This window comes from Pantherophis guttatus, chromosome 16 (genome assembly GCF_059756535.1).
Source record: "Pantherophis guttatus breed Tessera chromosome 16, ASM5975653v1, whole genome shotgun sequence".
NCBI classification, from domain to species: Eukaryota; Metazoa; Chordata; class Lepidosauria; order Squamata; family Colubridae; genus Pantherophis; species Pantherophis guttatus.
In genome coordinates, this window is record NC_142078.1 from 8993378 (window position 1) to 9013284 (window position 19907).

Here is a 19907-nt window from a genome sequence, read left to right on the forward strand (position 1 = left end):
CAGTAACTGATACTGCGCATGTCTACATTCCTTCCCTTTCTTCTAACTTTCTTTGTTCTCTTGCCAAGAGGTCCGGCCAGAAGAGGTGGTTGGGAAAGCTTTGCCAAAATGTAACTAATTAGACTAGTGAGATGTTTTATTTTCTTGATAACAAATAAATGAGTTTTTCTTAGAAGATATATCTTCGGGTTTATTTTCTTAAGTATACTTCAAGGAAAAGCCTCGATTCATCCTCTAAATCAAGGTGCGATTACCCAAAAGCAGAATGGGATTAATTGTCACCCTGACACATGTCTCCCCTGGTCCTTTTCTTCACTAGACTATCCATGCCCAGTTCCTGCAACCGTTGCAAGTTGGTTCTGTTTTGTCCTGCCTTTTTTTAAAGTTTACACGCAACTGGAAGGATAGGAATTTTTTTTAAAAAAAAAAAAATACCCCTCTGTGAAAGCCCAAACTAACAAGTTTTATTCATCGTCTATTCCAGATGACCTCAAAACTCTGACCGTGGATGGCAACCGGAATAGAATCAAGCTAGTAGATCTGATCCCTGGCATAAAATATATCGTCAATGTTATAGCTATCAAAGGATTTGAAGAAAGTGATGCTGTCTCTGGATCTCTGCTTACAGGTACGTACAGGGAAGAAATGAGTGCAATTTGTCCATCTTCGGTGTTACAAAGGAATGTGGGGTCTGTGTAGAGGGAGAGGAAGATAAAGAGGAGAAGAAAAAGGAGGAGGAGGAGGGAGCCTCTAAGTCCTTCTTTTCATTAAATTAGACATATCCAATTCCTGCATCCTTTCTTCATATGTTTGTAGCCTGTGGTGAAATCCAATTTTTTTTTTTACTATTGGTTCTGTGGGCTTGGTTTGGTGGGTGTGGTGTGGCTTGGTGGGCATGGTTTGGTGGGCATGGCAGGGGAAGGGTACTGCAAAATCTCCATTCCCACCCCACTCCAGGGGAAGGATACTGCAAAATCCCCATTCCCTCTCCACTCCTGGGGGAAGGATTCTGCAAAATTCCTGCAGCCTCCAGTCCCCTAACCATCTTTGTTGCTCTTCTCTGCCCTCTTTAAATGTCGACGTTCAACACTTTTCATTCCTATCCATTTGCACAGGGGTTACTCTTGTTCTGTCCCCGTTCCACTCACGCACCCCCACAGACGGCCCGGAGTTAATAAGCCACACGACAAAATTCTTTGAAAATAAACCTGGCAGCAACCCAGTGGCTAGCTGCCAATTCAGACTTTACTCACACAAAACAAAGATTAGACTGCCAGCATTCCGATAAAACAGGCAAAGTTTCAGCAATACAAGGATTAGTCCAAATGCAGTCCGATAAAGCAGGCAAAGTCCAGTAACGCAGAAATCATGGATTATTTCTAGTTTTTGCTCATCACAACCTGAACCGGCCACCACACCCACATTTATACCCTGTGGGGTGTGGTCCAGTGACTCAGCTAATCTCTGGCACGCCCTCCCCTCTGCTGCGCATGCTTCTCCCTGCGCCTCTGTCGCGGGTCCAGCCAGCACTTATCTCCTTCGTCGCTGTCCACCTGTGGCTGCGGGGACGTGCTTGGCTCTGAGCCTATCTTTTGGCCTTCGGTGTCCTCCAGAGGTATTGCCAGAGAGGAGGGTCCTGGAGAGGGAGGCCTTGCCAATTCCTCTCCCTCACTCTCAGAGTCTGCATCTGTCGATAGCCCAGGCTCAGGCAACGGAGCCACAACAACTCTTTGAGAGTGGACGGCAACACAGATGTGGAATAGTTTAAGCCGTAAGCTGTTCCCTTGGCAATGGTGAGGCCATAACTCAACCCTCTTGCCAAACTGATGCAGCGTGAAACCAGACGGAGATTTCACTGGCTTTAAAGTGAAGTATGACAGCTCCTTTGATTGAGCACCAAGGAAGCTGGGAGCAGAGGATGAAAAATCGCCACTGGATTTTGGCCTTCTGTTCAACCCTTCCCACGCCATCCCCAATCTCTGTTTTGTTTTCTCCAAGAAATGGCTTGGGGTTGGAAAGACAAACAGAGGAGCTGTCCTGCAAAGACAGATTGATGAGTTCAGGCTGAACTTTTTTTAAGCCAAGGGCCTCTTTTTACGAGGAAAAATAAGCCAGGCTGCTTCGGTTTAACATGTTTTTTTAAAGTCCCTTGTCTCATTCCTTTATTTTTTTTTAAATTTGGACTACATGTCCACATACTGCACCTTCTTGAACTTCGCACATTCTGGGAGCAGCCAAGAAAGAAATTTAGGAGGGACTACATGGGCCCTTCTGTCTGTCTTCTTTATCGGAAACCTTATTATTGTAGAGCTGAAGAAGCTTCTTGGATGAGAAGTGAATCGTCTTCAAAGAAAAACCAGAAAGCCCACCAGGGACGCAATGGCTCAGTGGCTAAGATGCTGAGCTTGTCGATCGAAAGGTCGGCAGTTCAGTAGTTCGAATCCTTAGTGCTGCGTAACGGGGTGAGCTCCCATGACTTGTCCCAGCTTCTGCCAACATAGCAGTTCGAAAGCACGTAAAAAATGCAAGTAGAAAAATAGGGACCACCTTTGATGGGAAGCAGAGGTGGGTTTTAGCAGGTTCTGACCAGTTCTGGAGAACCGGTAGCGGAAATTTTGAGTAGTTTGGACAACCAGTAGTACAAATTCTGACTGTCCCCACCCCCATCTATTCTCTGCCTCCCAAGCCCCAGCTGACCGGGAGGAAATGGGGATTTTGCAGTAAACTTCCCCTGTATTGGGGAGGAAATGGGGATTTTGCAGTAACCTTCCCCTGTATTGGGGAGGGAATGGAGATTTTACAGTATCCTTCCCCTGGAGTGGGGTGGGAATGGAGATTTTACAGTATACTTCCCTTGCCATGCCCACCAAGCCATGCCACGCCCACCAAGCCACACCCACAGAACCAGTAATAAAAAAATTTGAAACCCACCACTGGTGGGAAGGTAACGGCGCTCCGTGCGCCTTTGGCATTGAGTCATGCCGGCCACATGACCACGGAGACGTCTTCGGACAGCGCTGGCTCTTCGGCTTTGAAACGGAGATGAGTACCGCCCCCTAGAGTCGGGAAGGATTAGCACAGATGTGCGAGGGGAACCTTTACCTTTATGTGGGTCCTTCTGTCTTCTTTATCGGAAACCTTATTATTGTAGAGCTGAGGAAGCTTCTTGGATGAGAAGCGAAATGTCTTCAAAGGAAAACCCGACAGTTGCCTCTTGAAAAAAAAAAAAAAAGCACCTTTACTGGGACTTATTTATTGTATGTTCTATGCGCTCAACCAGGGAGTTGTTGTTTATTGTAATGGTGTCGCTCTCTTTCTAGAATTGGATAGTCCGTCTGGACTGAGGGTCGTAAACATCACAGACTCCAAAGCTTTAGCTGTTTGGCAACCAGCCCTTGCAGCAGTGGACGAATACCTGATTTCCTATATTGCAGAAGGAGGTAAGTTCTGGAGAAAAGCTGCAGCTACATTCCAGTCTCTGTCCACCACTCTCTGTCTCTCTCTCCGTCTTTCTCTCTCTCTCTGTTTCCTTCTTTATATTTCTCTTTCTCTTTCTCTCTCTCTCCCTTCCTCCCTCTTTCCTTCTCTCTCCCTCTCTCTCTCTCTCTTCAACCCCCCCAACTTTCCAATGCCAACTTCTACAGATGATAGACCACGCTGAGTCTACCAGAGCTCTACTCTCCACACCACAGATCATTCCAGCATGAAATTTGTCAACATCCACAAGCATTGAATGTCTCTTAAAATAAGCAAAGCAAGAAGAACGGCAATCCATGCTTTGCTCATTTATCATATGTTTCTCCTCCTCGGTCATTTAGAGACAGAAGTGACTCAGAGAGTATCTGGCAACACCATGGAATATGACCTCGTTGGCCTTCGACCAGCTACTGAATACACCCTCACGATTCAAGCCATCAAAGGCCCTCAGAGGAGCAAGGTCCTCTCTACCAAGTTCATCACAGGTAACCTGGCTGGGTTTTGTCTTATTTGCTGGGATCCCTGAAGCTGGATCAAATTATGACATCTGATCCAGTTTTCTGTCTCCCAAAGCAGCCTGCTATTCGGGGAGCTCCCAAAACAGTAAAGGAAGATACAAATTTGTACCATATAGTATCAGCCTTGTTAACCCTCGAGACTCTTTTTCCGCTATGTATTCAAAATGGACTGTGAGATAGATAGATAGATAGATAGATAGATAGATAGATAGATAGATAGATAGATAGATAGATAAATAGACAGACAGACAGACGGATGGAGATGGAGGGAGGGAGGGATGATAGGTAGATGATAGAGATAGATAGATGGAGGGAGGGAGGGAGATGGAGGGAGGGAGGGAGAGAGGGAGGAGGGAGGGAGATTGAGGGAGGGAGGGATAGCAGGAAGGAGGGAGGGAGATGGAGGGAGGGGTGAAGGGAGCGAGATAGATAGATAGATAGATAGATAGATAGATAGATAGATAGACAGACAGACAGACAGACGGATGGAGATGGAGGGAGGGAGGGAGGGAGGGAGGGATGATAGGTAGATGATAGAGATAGATAGATGGAGGGAGGGAGGGAGGGAGATGGAGGGAGGGAGAGAGGGAGGAGGGAGAGAGATTGAGGGAGGGAGGGATAGCAGGAAGGAGGGAGGGAGATGGAGGGAGGGATGAAGGGAGATAGATAGATAGATAGATAGATAGATAGATAGATAGATGATGGATGGAGATAGATGGAGGGAGGGAGATGGAAGGAGGGAGGAGGAGGGAGATAGATGGAGAGAGGGAGGGAGATAGATAGATAGATAGATAGATAGATAGATAGATAGATAGACGGAGGGAGGGAGGGAGGGAGGAGATGGAGGGAGGGGTAGGGGGTAGGGAGGGAGATAGATGGATGGATGGATGGACTGAGATAGATTGAGAGTGAGAGAGAGAGATGATATGTATATGTATGTGCATGGTTATATATTTATTTTTCTTTCAAGAGCAGGCATTAAAATTTCATTATTTAATGTGTGCCAGGGTGTTCACAGAAAAAAAGCGACAATAAAGTTTGGTTTGTCTTGTCTTAAATGGAATGAAACCCCATTTAGGAAGTTTCAGACCTGAATCGAAGCTTCCTAGAATGCTTAACAAAAATCCATCCTAAGTTTCATTAGAAAGAAATATATTTCATAAAGATTGCAGAGTGCGGTCAGGCATCTTGTACATTTTAGGGGGGGGGCTGTCAAACTAGCAAGACCTTAGCACAATAGCAAAACTGTAAGTGATGTGGTGGAATGTAGTCTGGATTCCCAGAAAGGAGGAACTGCTTTCCAGAGAGCAAAGAGAAAAGTTTGGTTGATGGGAAGAAGGGTTAAAATGGCTTCTCCTTAGCAATTCCCAGAGTATATCTGTAGTTATGCAAATAGTTGCTTTAGTCTAGCAAGATTCTGTCTGTAGGTGAAGAATAATAAAGGGAACTATTTGAGTAATTATACATGTCATTCTTCATTCTTGGGGATTGATAAGGATGTGGTTGAAACGTCATCTCTAGTTCGCCAGATCTTGGTGACCTGTTTCCAGCTAGATTTGTGCTGATGGGGTTCCATCAATCTGATTCCTGTCACCCGTCTCACAATATTAGGTCCTGATGCTCCCAGATCTCTGACTGCTTCTGATGTCCAGTTTGAAACAGCCCTGCTCACGTGGAAGCCACCCCAGGGCTCTATCACAGGCTACCTCCTGATCTACGAATCCGCTGATGGCAAAATCAAGGTAAGGAAGTGTTTAGGTCCAGAACTGGTCCTCTCTTACACACAGAAGCATCTCTGCTCTATCTGCGGCATTTAAAGGACTTTCTCCTGACATGTCCATTTCCCGGTGGCTGGACTGGGAAGTAAAGGGACAAAATGGAAGACAACGATGCTTCCATAATGTTGTGAAGAAAAAGCAGCATGGACGGAAGCAGTGGAAATTAAACTCAACTCAACTGTATTTTTGAAGGTTGATGGCTAATGACACCACTTTTTATTTCTGGGAGTTTAAAGATAATCCTATTCCACTGCTGGAATGGCCTGGGAAGAGCCCAGACCTTCACCCAATTGAAAATCGATGGAGCTGACTAAGGAAACTTGTTAGTCAGAAGCGACCCAGCAATAAAACCCAGTTAATAGAAGCCATCATGCAATCTTGGTTTCACATTGTAACATCTGCAGAACTAAAAGACTTGGTTCACTCCATGGAAAGATAAGGCTGTAATTCATGCTAAAGGTTACCCAACTAAGGATTAACTGGCATGGCAATCATTTTTGTATATCTCGTTTTTTCTATGGTGATCATTTTTGTATATCTCATTTTTTTTCTACGTGTTTCCCTTTTCTTCTTTATACTGTAACTGCTATTCTAACAGCAAAACCTTCATGAAAGTTATTGCATGACATTCTTGATTAAATTATCTTTCCATTGATATACAATTTTATGGTACTACTCCAAAAAAAATAAAAAGTACTGTTATTAGCTAGTTTTAGAAAATACACTTTTCCCAAAAGGTTTCAACAATTTTGGCCACTGCTGTATTCAACCAGCTTCCATCTTCAATTATTATTATTATTATTATTGTTGTTGTCTTCTGCTTTTATTTCTCTGGCAGGAAGTGGTCCTGGGTCCCGAATCGACTTCTTACACCTTGGTGGACTTGAGTTCCTCCACATTGTACACGGCAAAGCTGCAGGCCCTGCTCCACACTTTAAAAAGCAACTTCATCCAAACCACGTTCACCACAAGTAAGGGACGAGCGTTTCCGAAGAAAGGCGTATCCACGTTCTTTTCGATGCCAGTTATATGGGGGAATGGCAGAGCTTCCAAGAAAGATACCGTGTTTTTCCGAAAATAAGACCCTGTCTTATATTTTTTTGAACCCTGAAATAAACGCTTGGCCTTATTGCCATGCGCTCAAAAGCCCAATTGCGCTTATTATCAGGGGATGTCTTATTTTGGGGGAAATAGGGTAGGTAGGTAGGTAGATAGATAGATAGATAGATAGATAGATAGATAGATAGATAGATAGATACCGTGTTTTCCCGAAAATAAGACCCTGTCTTATATTTTTTTGAACCCTGAAATAAACGCTTGGCCTTATTGCCATGTGCTCAAAAGCCCAATTGCGCTTATTATCAGGGGATGTCTTATTTTGGGGGAAACAGGGTAGTCCTTGACTTACGACCTGTTCGGACCTAGGCTTCACCAAATTGCGAAACAGACTCCTTCTCCCGAAAAAAAAACCCATCCCCTTTTTATTTGGCTAATGTGAATTCCTAGCATTCGCATCCAGCAAAGTCCCGGCAAACAGTCTTTCAAGGGTGAATTGCAACCACAGATCTTGGAGAGTTGCCAGGCTGATAGCTTCCAGGTGCAATGCTGTACAGTGACGTACGTGGCAAGGAGTCTCTGTGAGGCGCCAACTCAGATAAGGAAATCTTCCCACTAATAAAAGAACTAATTGTCTCCTGCAAACACCACTCCCCTTTTGCTCCTATTTGTTCCCTATAGGAGGGGCCATTCAGCATCTCCTTGTGCCTTTACTCCCGAGGTTTTTTTTTATTTATTTTTTATTTTAATTTGATTTATATGCCGCCCTTCTCCGGAGACTCAGGGCGACTTACAATGCGTTAAGCAATAGCCTTCATACTTTTGTTTATTTATACAAAGTCAGCTTATTGCCCCCACAAACTGGGTCCTCAATTTACCCACCTTAGAAAGGATGGAAGGCTGAGTCGACCTTGAGCCTGGTGAGAATTGAACTCGCAGTAATTGCAGGCAGCTGGATGTTAAATGCTGCCTTAGGAGGCATTAACCTCCTATGCCACTCAGGCTCCTTTATAAGGGTCAAGAGTTGACCCTTGTTCCTTAGCTGCTCCCTTCTCCTGACAGCTCTGTGCATGCGCACATCGGGAACAGGCTCCAGCTATTCTTCTGCCCCACTTTTCTCCAATTCCGAAGGTAGCTGATAACTGTCAGACGGCCCTGGCCCCATCTCTGCCTCTGACGCAGAGCCTTCATCAGACTCCAGGACTGGCCCACGTTCCTCCCCAACCTCCTCACTGTCCGAATCTGCCGCCAGCTCCACTGGCAGGCCACAACATGACCTTTCATTTAGTGACCGACTGGAGTTACCACGGTACTGAAAAAAGGGAATTATGTCAATTTTTTTCACGATGGTTGAAGCATCCCCCCACAGTCATAGGATCAAAACTGAGATGCTTGGGCAACCGGTTCGTATTCATGACGGTTGCCATATCCTGGGGAGGTCACGTGATTCCCCTTTTGCGACCTTCCAGCGAGCAATGGGGTCAATGGAAGAAGCCAGATTCACTTAACAACCCTGTTACTAATTAAACAACCGCAGTAATTCGTTTATCCACGGTGGCCAGAAAAGTCATAAAATAGGGCAAAACTCGCTTAACTGTCTCCCTTAGCAACAGAACTTTGGGGCTCAATTGTGGTCAGAAGTCGAGGACTATCTGTAGAGGGAAATTCTGTTTGGGGTGGGTGGAGGATAATTTTTTTTTTAAAAAAAAAAGGAAGGGAGGAGATAGAAAACGATGAGCTGAAATGAAATTTGCTTTTCAAAAGCGTCTCGGCAGCCTCTGAATGAGTGGGGTGCGATAGAACGCAATTCCTTCTTTTCTATGACAATTGTGTTGCACAGGGAGCCTGATTTTGTGCCCGTGGGAGACAGAGGCAGACATTATGCAAAGCACAATCCTCCCATTTCCCCATTGGCATAGGCCTGGAATGATAGGTCAGGGTTTTGCAAAAGGACAACGATGCATAATGAGGCCGTTTCATAATGGGCCAGAAGATGCTTGGAGAAGAGTCAAAGAAATTAAAATAACCAGGGAGGGATAGAACAGCTTTCCATACACACACCCATGTTTGAACCGCAGCCCCCATGTCTAGCTTTCTTTTTTTTTTTAAAAAAAAACACATCCTAATGGTTGTAATGCAAAGACTGTGTGAAGAGAGGGAAGAGACCAAGAATGTCAATAGGGAGGAGGAGGAGGGGGAGAAGGAGAAGGAAAAGGAGGAGGAGGAGGAGGAGGAGGAGGGAGAGGGAGTTGGAGGAAGAGGAAGAGGAAGAAGAAAAAAGGAGAAGTAGAAGCAGGGGGAGGGAACAAGGGAGGGAGATGGAAGAAGAGGAAGAGGAAGGAGAAGAAAGAAAAAGAAGGAAAAGCAAAAGCAGAAGGAGGAGGAGGGAGGGAGGGAGATGGAAGAAGAGGAAGAGGAAGAAGGAAGGAGGAGGAAGATGATGCCTAAATCTTCTCCTCTTTTAAATTTAAATTTTTAAATTTTAAATACAAATTTTAATTTGTTATGGGGTATTTTAAAATTCAGCCCAATTATTTAATTCGTTTTAATCTATTTTAAATTTTGTATCTCTGTGTTTTATCTTCTGGCTGTTCACCGCTCTGAGTCCTTCGGGAGAAGGGCGGTATAGAAATTTAATAAAATAAATAAAAATAAAAAAAAGTTTCCCTCTTTGCAACATTCCCTTCCTTTCTCTGCAGCTGGGCTTCTCTACCCTTACCCCAAAGACTGCTCCCAAGCTCTGCTGAACGGGGAAATCGCTTCTGGACTGTACACCATCTATCTCTATGGCAATCAGTCACAGCCTGTTGAAGTGTACTGCGACATGAATTCTGACGGAGGCGGATGGATTGTACGTATTTTCTCTCGTTGGCTTTTTCTTCCCTTCTTAAAGGTGTTTTGTGTGTGTGTGTGTGTGTGTGTGTGTGTGTGATTTGCACCAGTGCATGGAGAACCTAAGAAAGGGTAGAAGATTCTCCCACGCTTCAGAAGTTACTCCTGCCATTCCTTAGCTTCTCTTTATATGAAACCCATATAGTAGAGTCTTTAGGTTGGGTTGGATTTTCAGATCACCGAAGCCTGCCAATATATCTTGGGGTGCTTTGCCTCAATTTCTCCTGGGGATGATAGTCCTCTATTTCCCCTGCAAAAATAGTCCCTGGAGGTTTTTAAGAAGAGACTGGTCGGCCACTTGTCTGAAATGGTATAAGTTCACCTGCTTGCGCAAGGGGCTGGACCAGGGGTGAAATCCTATGAAGTCTGCTAGCGGGTCTGTGAATCTGCTATTGAGAACGCATTTTAACAGTAAAAAAGTTGGAAGGGACCTTGGAGGTCATCTAGTCCAACCCCCTGCTCACACAGGAATCCCCCTGTGCTAGGGATTCGAACCGCCGAACTGCCGACATTCCTGATCGACAAGCTCAGTGTCTTAGCCACTGAGCCAGGTAACCTCCTTTGCACGCATGCACACCTGAGGCGCGCCCACGCAGGGCTAAAAAATGAACATTTTGAAGCCTTCCGAGTCTGAAAAGGTAAATAGAACAGTGAGGGGTGGGGTGGGGAATCTACTGTGTCACACAATTTAGATTAGCTAGAAAGCAGGAAATCTGACGATTCTAGCTAATATCAATCGCACGTCACAGCTGATCCGTCTCCCAGCTGATCGTCGGAAATACCAATTCGCCCGAACTAGTAGCATTTTTTATTACCGGTTCAGGAGAACCGGTCTGAACCGGTAGCATTTCACCCCTGGGCTGGACCAGAAGACCTCCAGGGTCCCTTCCAGCTCCATTCCATTCTATTCCATCCCATTCCATCCAGGGGTGAAATGCTCCCGGTTTGGACCGAATCGGGCGATCCGATAGTGAATGTGGCAGGTGGTTTGGAGAACCGGTAGCGATGGCGGCGCGTGGCTTCACCCACCCGCCCGGGTGTCATTACTTCCTGGTTTTAACCAGGAAGTAATTTGTTTTTTACCCTCTGGGCATGCACAGAAGGTTTTGCACATGCGCAGAGGGTCTGTGAGTGCATGTGATGCGCATGTGTGCGAGCACTTCCGAACTGGTAAGGAAGGTAAGTAGATTTCACCTCTGATTCCATCCCATTTTATTCCTATCTAATCTCCATTCCATTCTATTCCCTATTCCATTCCATTCGATTCCTTCTCTTATTCCACTCCACTCCACTCCGTTCTATTCTATTATTCTATTCTATTAAGAACCCATATTAAGGAAGGTTAGGTAACTCGTACTTGCCAGCATCCTGTTCAGATCCCGTTTACAATCCTCTAAAATGACCGTGATTGCATTGGGATTTCCCCAGGTCTTTTTAAGAAGGCAGAATGGCGAAGTGAACTTCTACCAGAATTGGAGGACTTACGAGAATGGCTTTGGAGATCCCAACAATGAATTCTGGCTAGGTAGGTGGCTACGAAGTTTATTGAGTCAATCGAGATCTGTTGGTTCTTTTAAATGAATATGCAGTACTTCAAGCTCCTGTATGCTTTACTAGAAGGGTAAATATGATTTCCTGCCATGGTGTTACTACTTCTCCCAAGCTTACGGTACTTTGTAAAGTCTTCCAGATATGGTTCCAAAGACACATTCTCGGTAGCGGTGAGTTTCACATTATGTTATTACAGGGGTGAAATCCAAACTTTTTCACTACTGGTTCTGTGGGCATGGCTTGGTGGGCGTGGCAGGGGAAGGATATTGCAAAATCTCCATTCCCACCCCACTCTGGGGCCAGCCAGAAGTAGTATTTACCGGTTCTCCAAACTACTCAAAATTTCCGCTACCGGTTCTCCAGAACCTGTTAGAACCTGCTGGATTTCACCCCTGTGTTACTACCGTGTGCACACGCCTTGTTAGTGCACATGCCTGCCTTCCACGCATGCACCCAGCCTCAAAAACGTGCCTAAATAGGATGGCATAGAGCTGGGGCAGGTGGGCAGGCCCACCCACGATTTCCGCTACCAGTTCAGGCAAACCGATCCGAACTGGCTGAATACCATCTCTGATTCTCGGCCTTTCCAACTGGGGGTGGGGAGCAGATACCTCGGATTACAGTTTCACTCATTTCCGACCTGTGTCTATGCAGACTAGAACCCATAACACATGCTGTCCAAATCATTGGTGGACTCCGTACACATGGGAAAAAACTTCAATTGGTCTTTCTCAATCAAGGAAGGTCAACGGACAGAGATCCGATTGTTAGATATGATGCTCCACCAACTTAAACACAAAAATGATTTTGCCGCTTTTTTGTGCGTGCAATTCATCCACAGAGATTTGCGATGGAGAGGCCATTCTGTTGCAGATTTTGAATGCTCATTTAAAAAAAAATAACCCGACAGATGAATGTTTGAATTCAAACGTGTGTTTTCCTAAAAAAAAAAAAAAAACCTTAGAGTTGGAGACAAGTAATGCAAAAATGGCCATCTGTCAGAGTTTCTTGCAAAAAATCAAATCCACAAGCACACACAGACAAACTGATGCAGCAGGATTCATTAACTTTTTTATATACACAATAATACAGTACACGAAGTGAGTTTACAATACCAACAGCAGATTCACAGTTTCATTTCAGCTCAGATCTGCGGACAAGTTCACACACACAGCTTCACAGCTCAGAACTTAACACACAGTCACTCTGAATAGTTTCAGTTTCAATTCTCTGCACAGAATCAGAAGCTGCAGACTAAGACACGCGCTGGCTCCAATCTGTCTCAGCTCCCAATTGGCTGACCTTGTTACCATGTCTTTCCAGTCATGAAAATTCTGACACTATCAGACAATCCAACTATTTAATTGACAGCTTTTTTTTGTTGTTGTTTTTGCAGGACTGGACAAGCTTCACAAAATCACTTCCCAAGGCCTGTATGAGCTGAGGGTGGATCTGCGCGATCGCGGAGAGACTGCGTATGCTCTCTACAACAAGTTCAGCGTTGGGGATGCCAGGACACGCTATCGACTGAAAGTAGATGGCTACAGTGGTAATGCAGGTCGGTTTTTCTGTTTGTTTTGTGAAAAGAAGGTGTTATGGTCTGCCAGCAGCCTGCGGACAGTGAGGAGGCTGGGGAGGAACATGGGCCAGTCCTGGAGTCTGGGGAAGGCCTGGATGAAGGCTCTGCGTCGGAGGCAGAAAGGGGGCCAGGGCCATCTGGGAGTGATGCGCTGACTCCGGAGCCTCCAGAGTAGGACATCAGCGAGACAGAGGAACAGAGGAAACTTTTTTAAAAAATTTGATTTATATGCCGCTCTTCTCCAGAGACTCAGGGCGGCTTACAGTGCGTTAAGCAATAGCCTTCATACTTTTGTATATTTATACAAAGTCAGCTTATTGCTCCGTGACCTAGTAGCCATAATAATCTCCATAACTATATGATTATCCTTATTTGTGTGTCAAAAATATTCTCCTCTTCCCATCATACAGGTGAATCCATGAGTTACCACAACGGACGGGCGTTCTCCACCTTTGACAAGGACAATGACTCCGCCATCACAAATTGTGCCTTATCATACAAAGGGGCGTTCTGGTACAGAAACTGCCACCGAGTCAACCTTATGGGTCGGTACGGAGACAACAGTCACAGCCAGGTAAGTTGTTCTGGATGAGCCCATGTGCATCCATTATCCTAGAACCGTGATGGTGAACCTATGGCACGCCATATTGGTGGGCACACGAGCTCAGCTCTGGTGCGCATGCGTGTGCTGGCCAGCTGATTTTTGGGCCTTCTGGGCCCACCAGAAGTAGGGAAACAGGCTGTTTCCTGCCTCCGGAGAGCCTCGGGAGTTGGGGGAAAGAAGGCCCATTTTTCTGTCTCCCTGTTCTGTCCCCTTCCCACACACGCATCCCCACAGACGGCCCAGAGTTAATAAGCCACACAACAAAGTCTTTGCAGATAAAGCTGGCAGCAACCCAGTGGCTAGCTGCCAATTCAGACTTTACTCACACAAAACAAAGATAAGACTGCAAGCATTCCGATAAAGCAGGCAAAGTTTCAGCAATACAAGGATTTGTCCAAATGCAGTCCGACAAGGCAGGCAGAAGTCCAGTAATGCAGAGATCATGGATTATTTCTAGTTTTTGTTCGTCACAAACTGAACCGGCCACCACACCCACATTTATACCCTGTGGGGTGTGGTCCAGTGACTCAGCTAATCTCTGGCACGCCTTCCCCTCTGCTGCGCACGCTTCTCCCTGCGCCGCTGCCGAGGATCCAGCCAGCACTTATCTCCTTCATCACTGTCCACCTGTGGCTGCGGGGACGTGCTTGGCTCTGGGCCTATCTCTTGGCCTTCAGTGTCCTCCGGAGGCATTGCCAGAGAGGAGGGTCCTGGAGAGGGAGGTCTTGCCAACTCCTCTCCCTCACTCTCAGAGTCTGCATCTGTCGATAGCCCAGGCTCAGGCAACGGAGCCACAACACTCCCCAGCCTCCAGAGCCTTGACTATACGCGCTTTTGTTGGCCATGGTGAATTGGCCATGATGAGTTGGCCATGATGAGTTGGCCATGGTGAATTGGCCATGGTCAGTTGGCCATGATGAGTTGGCCATGATGAGTTGGCCATGGCGAGTTGGCCATGGCGAGTTGGCTGCAGCAAGTTGGCTGTGGCAAGTTGTCCCATTACCCTCCACACCATGATGCTGGTCTGATCGACCCATCCCTAACTCCGACCTCACCTTACCGCTTTTCTATTTTGCAGGGAATCAACTGGTTCCACTGGAAAGGCCACGAGCATTCCATTCCATTTGCGGAGATGAAGCTACGGCCTTCCAATTTTAGGAATTTGGAAGGAAGGCAGAAGAGAGCGTAAAGGATCTCTCCTTTTTTTTTTTTTTCCTTTTTTTTTCTTTTGGCATTGACCGAGAAAAACGGAACAAAAGGGTGGGAAATAATAATAATAATAAAAAACGAGCTTTTCTCCCCACTCACCCCAGAAAAATTGAGAAGAGAGAGAGAGATAGAGAGATTGGCGACAAAGCTGGAAATGTGTACCAAAGTATCTGTGTTGTGTGAGAGCCCACCTTGGCTCTTTTTGACCAGTTTCTATTTTTATTTCTTTTTTGTGGGGTGGGATGGGGCTGGGAAAGCCTTATTCAAAACGTAGCATGCTCAGTGGAGCATTTTTTTTTTGTTTCCTTGTCCATAGATGGCTTTCTTTGCACCAAAGAAGATAATCTTGGAAGGGGAGGGAAGGAGGGAAGGATTTCTATATAGGTTTTTTTCCCCTTCTCTCTCTCTATCAGAGGGCTTTTGTTGACTTGAAACTTTCCTGGGTGGCTCAGAGGAACTGCAAGAATGGAAGGACTTCTCTCTTTTTTTTTTCCTTCTCTTCGCTTAACAAACCAGCCACAACAAAAGACAAATAATAATAATAATAATAATAATAATCGTGTTTGTGTCCATTCCAAATTAGTAGTTCACACTCTGGAATCTCTCTTCGTCTCAATCCCTTCATCCGTCCATCCATCCATTTCTCAGTACTGGGAAAACAGGAGGAAACAGTTCAGCCTAAAAATTAATATTATTAATATAAATGATGTGGGGGGGAGGGAAAGGAAGATTATAATAATAAGCTAAATTTGTGTCATTTTGTAAAAAAAAATAAAAAAAAAAATAGAAGCCCATGCTTTCTGAAACCCAACGGGACGGTGTCTGATTGTAATTTTTTTTTTTAATTAATAAATAAAAGCACAAGTTTACTTTTATAGACATTTCTGGTTTGGATTTTTTTTTTAACCTCCCCAGGGCTGTACTCTTTGTGTGCAAAGCCAGGGTTGTGTCGGAATAGGAGTGCAATTGTGGGCTTTTGGGTGTCTGTGTAATTGTGTATTAAATGGATGCAGATCAGTTTTGATTCAAAAACACCGATTTCACTTAGACATAAAGCAACAGCTTTAATTTTCTCTTGGGCTATGGCTCCTTCCTTCCCTCCCTCATCTTTCTTCTTCCTTCCTTCCCTCTTCTTTCTCCTTTTCCTTCCTCCTGTCCTCCCTCCCTCATCTTTCTTCTTCCTACATTCTTTCTTTCCTTCCTTCCTTCCTTCGTCTCCATCCTCTTTCTCTTTCTTTCCTTCTTTCTTTCCTTCTTTTGTTCCTTTATTCCTTCCCTCCCTCCCTCCCTTTCCTTCTTTTGTTCCTTTGTTCCTTCCTTCCTTCCTTTCTCCCTCCCTCCTTCTCTTTCTCCTTCCTTCCTTCCTCCTGTCTTCCCTCCCTCCTTTCTCCTTCCTTCCTTCCCTCCTTCCTTTCTCCCTTCCTATCTCCTTCCCTCCTATTTCTCCTTCCTTCCTTCCTTCCTTCCTCCTGTCCTCCCTCCCTCATCTTTCTTCTTCGTACATTCTTTCCTTCCTTCCTTCCTCTGTCCTTTCTCCTTCTTTCTTTCTTTCCTTCCTTCCTTCCTTCTTTTGTTCTTTTGTTCCTTCCCTCCCTCCCTCCCTCCCTCCCCCTTTCTTTCTTTCTTTCTTTCTTTCTTTCTTTCTTTCTTTTTCTTTCTTTCTTTTTCTTTCTTTCTTTCTTTCCCTATCTCCAACTAAACAAAGCCAAGAGAAATAGGGGGTGGGGTGGGAACAAGAATTAGTTACATACTGCCATTTGGAAGAAGTTGGACTATTTCCAACTTACAGAGTTTACTTTGTCTTCCTCTGCCTTTCCAACACAATTTTTTAACAGGGGGTGGCAGTAAAGCAAGGCTTAGTTGGACAAAGAATTGAGGCGGGCAGCACAGTGAGAGGTTCACAGATTCTTCTCTTGTTTCTCAGGGTTCTTTAAACAATGATAACCTTCCTTAGAGGCATAGCCCAGCTCTAAAGTTTCCCAGTATTCATCTCATAAAATGGCATGAAACGCCCTCAATCCTCGCTGAAATCCTAAGAAACCTACAGAATTTGGAAAAGAACAATATAATGGGGGTGGGGTTGAAACTGTAATGGATCGGATTAACCATCATGGAAACTCTTGGCTGAGATGATTTAAACAACAAGAAGCTGGCCGGGAAGGAGAAGACAGAAAGGCACATAAAAGGAGAAGAATTGTGAATCATTCAAATGACTTAGCACCAGTGGTGAAATCCGAATTTTTTTTTACTACCAGTTCTGTGGGTGTGGCTTGGTGGGCGTGGTCTGGTTTGGTGGGCATGGCAGGGGAAGGATACTGCAAAATCTCCATTCCCACCCCACTTCTGGGGAAAAGATATTGCAAAATCCCCATTCCCACCCCACTCTGGGGCCAGCCGGAGGTGGTATTTGCCGGTTCTCCGAACTGCTCAAAATTTCCGCTACCAGTTCTCCAGAACCTGTTAGAACTTGCTGGATTTCACCCCTGCTTGGCACCCTTCGAAATACAACCGATGTAGTGATGAAATCCAAAATTATTCCTTACCGGTTCTGTGAGTGTGGCTTGGTGGGAGTGGCAGTGGGATGATACTGCAAAATCCCCATTCCCACCCCACTCCAGGGGAAGGATATTGCAAAATCCCCATTCCCACCCCAGTCCAGGGGAAGGATACTGCAAAATCCCCATTCCCACCCCACTCCAGGGGAAGGATATTGCAAAATCCCCATTCCCACCCCACTCCAGGGGAAGGATACTGCAAAATCGCCATTACCTCCCCACTCCTGGGGGAAGGATATTGCAAAATGTACATTCCCACCCAACTCTGGGGCCAGCGAGAGGTGGTATTTGCCGGTTCTCTGAACTACTCAAAATTTCTGCTACCAGTTTTCCAGAACCTGTCAGAACCTGCTGGATTTCACCCCTGAACCGATGGGAAAAAGCATTAAGAAGTTGCAGAAGGAAGGATGAGCTTGAGATAGATGAACTCTTAAGATTAATTTAAGATGAAAATCAACATTGTTGAGACTCGAAGAAAGAGTGCAGAGAAGAGCAAGAAAGATGATTAGGAGACTACCTTTGTGAGAGACCTCTTGTGTTTTTTCCATCTGTTATGCTCAGATGTCTTGTGAAAACTCTAAAGCCTTGCTAGGCTCAGCAGAAGCCCTTCTGAAATTCAGGTAACCTGAATAGGACCAAACATTCCATCGTTTATGCCAGAATTCCTGAAACTTGGCAACTTTGAAATTTGTTGTGGACTTCAAATACCAGAAGCCCTCAGCCAGACTGATGGACTTCAACTCCCAGTGGTCCTCAGCCAGACTTGTGGACTTCAACTTTCAGAGGTCCTCAGCCAGACTGGTGGACTTTCAACTCCCAGAGCTTCTCAGCCAGACTGGTGGGCTTTCAACTCCCAGAGCTTCTCAGCCAGACTGATGGACTTCAACTCCCAGAAGTCCTCAGCCAGACTGGTGGACTACAACTCCCAGAAGTCCTCAGACAGACTGATGGACTTCAACTCCCAGAAGTCCTCAGCCAGACTGGTGGACTTCAACTCCCAGAGCTTCTCAGCCAGACTGATGGACTTCAACTCCCAGAGCTTCTCAGCCAGACTGATGGACTTCAACTCCCAGAGCTTCTCAGCCAGACTTGTGGACTTCAACTCCCAGAAGTCCTCAGCCAGACTGGTGGACTTCAACTCCCAGAGCTTCTCAGCCAGACTGATGGACTTCAACTCCCAGAATTCCTCAGCCAGACTGGTGGACTTCAACTCCCAGAAGTCCTCAGACAGGTTTATGAATTTCAACTCCATGACTTCATGGCTGGCTGAGGAATTATGGGAGTTGAAGTCCACAAGTTGCCAAGTTTGGAGACCCAACTCATATGTGAGTTGGGTTTCCACCATTATTTCACTATCTCCATTATCTGTAACTATAATCCCAGAATCATACACAGGAATTGAGGTGTAGACTTATCAGAACACAATACAGGGGAATGAGTACACCTAGCACTGATGAAGTTACCTAATTGGGTAATGAAACGCCTGCAAAAAACAAACCAGTTCAGAGAGCATTAAAGATGCCACAATAAGCACTTCACACTACTTTCGTGTGAAACTTCTTTTGATGTTCAGAACTGCGTCAGCAGCAAAAACAGCACCGAGAAGGCACATGCACTGTGCCCCCAAATACAGATGTAGTAGTGGTTTCATTTGAAGGTGGTTAAAATCAAGATGTGCTAGATCCACTATTATTTCACCTGTAACTATATTTTGCCAAATTGCCTTGATGGGAAATTTCTGTTCAGAACCACTAGATGGCACTGCAACTCCACTTTTGAGAAATGAGCCACGGTAGCAAAAATACAGAATAGCAGAGTTGGAGGGAACTTTGAAGGTCATCTAGTCCAACCCCATGCTCAGACAGGAAACCCTATACATTCCAGATAAATGGCTGCCCAGTCTCTTCTTGAAAACCTCCAGTGATGGAATAATGACAATTTCTAGAGGAAAACCCTTCCATTGATTAATTATATCATGTCAGGACATTTCTCCTTAGTTCTAAGCTGGATCTCTCTCTTTAAGGATTTTCCACTTTTTATTTCTAGTCCTGCCTTCAGGTGCTTTGGACAATAAGTCAATTCCATTACCTCTTGGATAACCACTTCAACTGCTGGAAGATAGTTATCAAGTTTAAGACTTGTGGACTTCAATTCCCAGAATTCCTCAACCAGATTTGTGGACTTCAACTCCCAGAATTCTTCAGCCAGACATGTGTATTTCAACCCTAAGACTGACTTACTTACTTACTTACTTACTTACTTACTTACTTACTTACTTATTTATTTATTTATTTATTTATTTATTTATAAATTTGTATACCGCCCTTCTCCCTGAGGACTCAGGGCGGTGAACAGCCAAGTAAAAGCATAAACTACAAACATTAAAATACAATTAATATATATATATATAAATTTGGCCCCATGATTAAAAACAATAACAAACAATTCAAAACATTTTAAAAAGTGTTAGGCCAGCCCAGCTTGCTGGAAAAAGAAGGTTTTAAGGGCACGGCGGAAGGCACCGAGGTCTTGGATTCTCCTTATCTCTGGGGGCAGCTGATTCCAGAGGGAAGGTGCCCCCACAGAGAAGGCCCTCCCCCTGGGGGTCACCAGCCTGCATTGTTTTGACTTCATGGCTGGCTGATGAATTCTGGGATTTGAAGTCCACAAATTGCCAAAGTTGGAGAC

The 19907-nt window shown here is 45.1% G+C and overlaps 1 protein-coding gene across 5 annotated transcripts in view; it reads left to right on the forward strand.

Moving 5' to 3' along the window:
* Window positions 1-15539, forward strand: part of TNC (tenascin C) — a 64803-nt gene extending 49264 nt beyond the window's left edge. For all 5 annotated transcript variants that reach the window (XM_087880011.1, XM_087880012.1, XM_087880013.1 and 2 more), the window contains 10 exons: window positions 485-628; window positions 3321-3440; window positions 3819-3962; window positions 5607-5737; window positions 6612-6744; window positions 9529-9680; window positions 11150-11246; window positions 12669-12830; window positions 13262-13425; window positions 14534-15539. In XM_087880011.1, the coding sequence (XP_087736137.1) occupies window positions 485-628; window positions 3321-3440; window positions 3819-3962; window positions 5607-5737; window positions 6612-6744; window positions 9529-9680; window positions 11150-11246; window positions 12669-12830; window positions 13262-13425; window positions 14534-14644 (1358 nt within the window). In that variant the 3' untranslated portion in view covers window positions 14645-15539. The remainder of the gene's footprint in view (window positions 1-484; window positions 629-3320; window positions 3441-3818; window positions 3963-5606; window positions 5738-6611; window positions 6745-9528; window positions 9681-11149; window positions 11247-12668; window positions 12831-13261; window positions 13426-14533) is intronic.
* Window positions 15540-19907: the final 4368 nt, after the last annotated feature.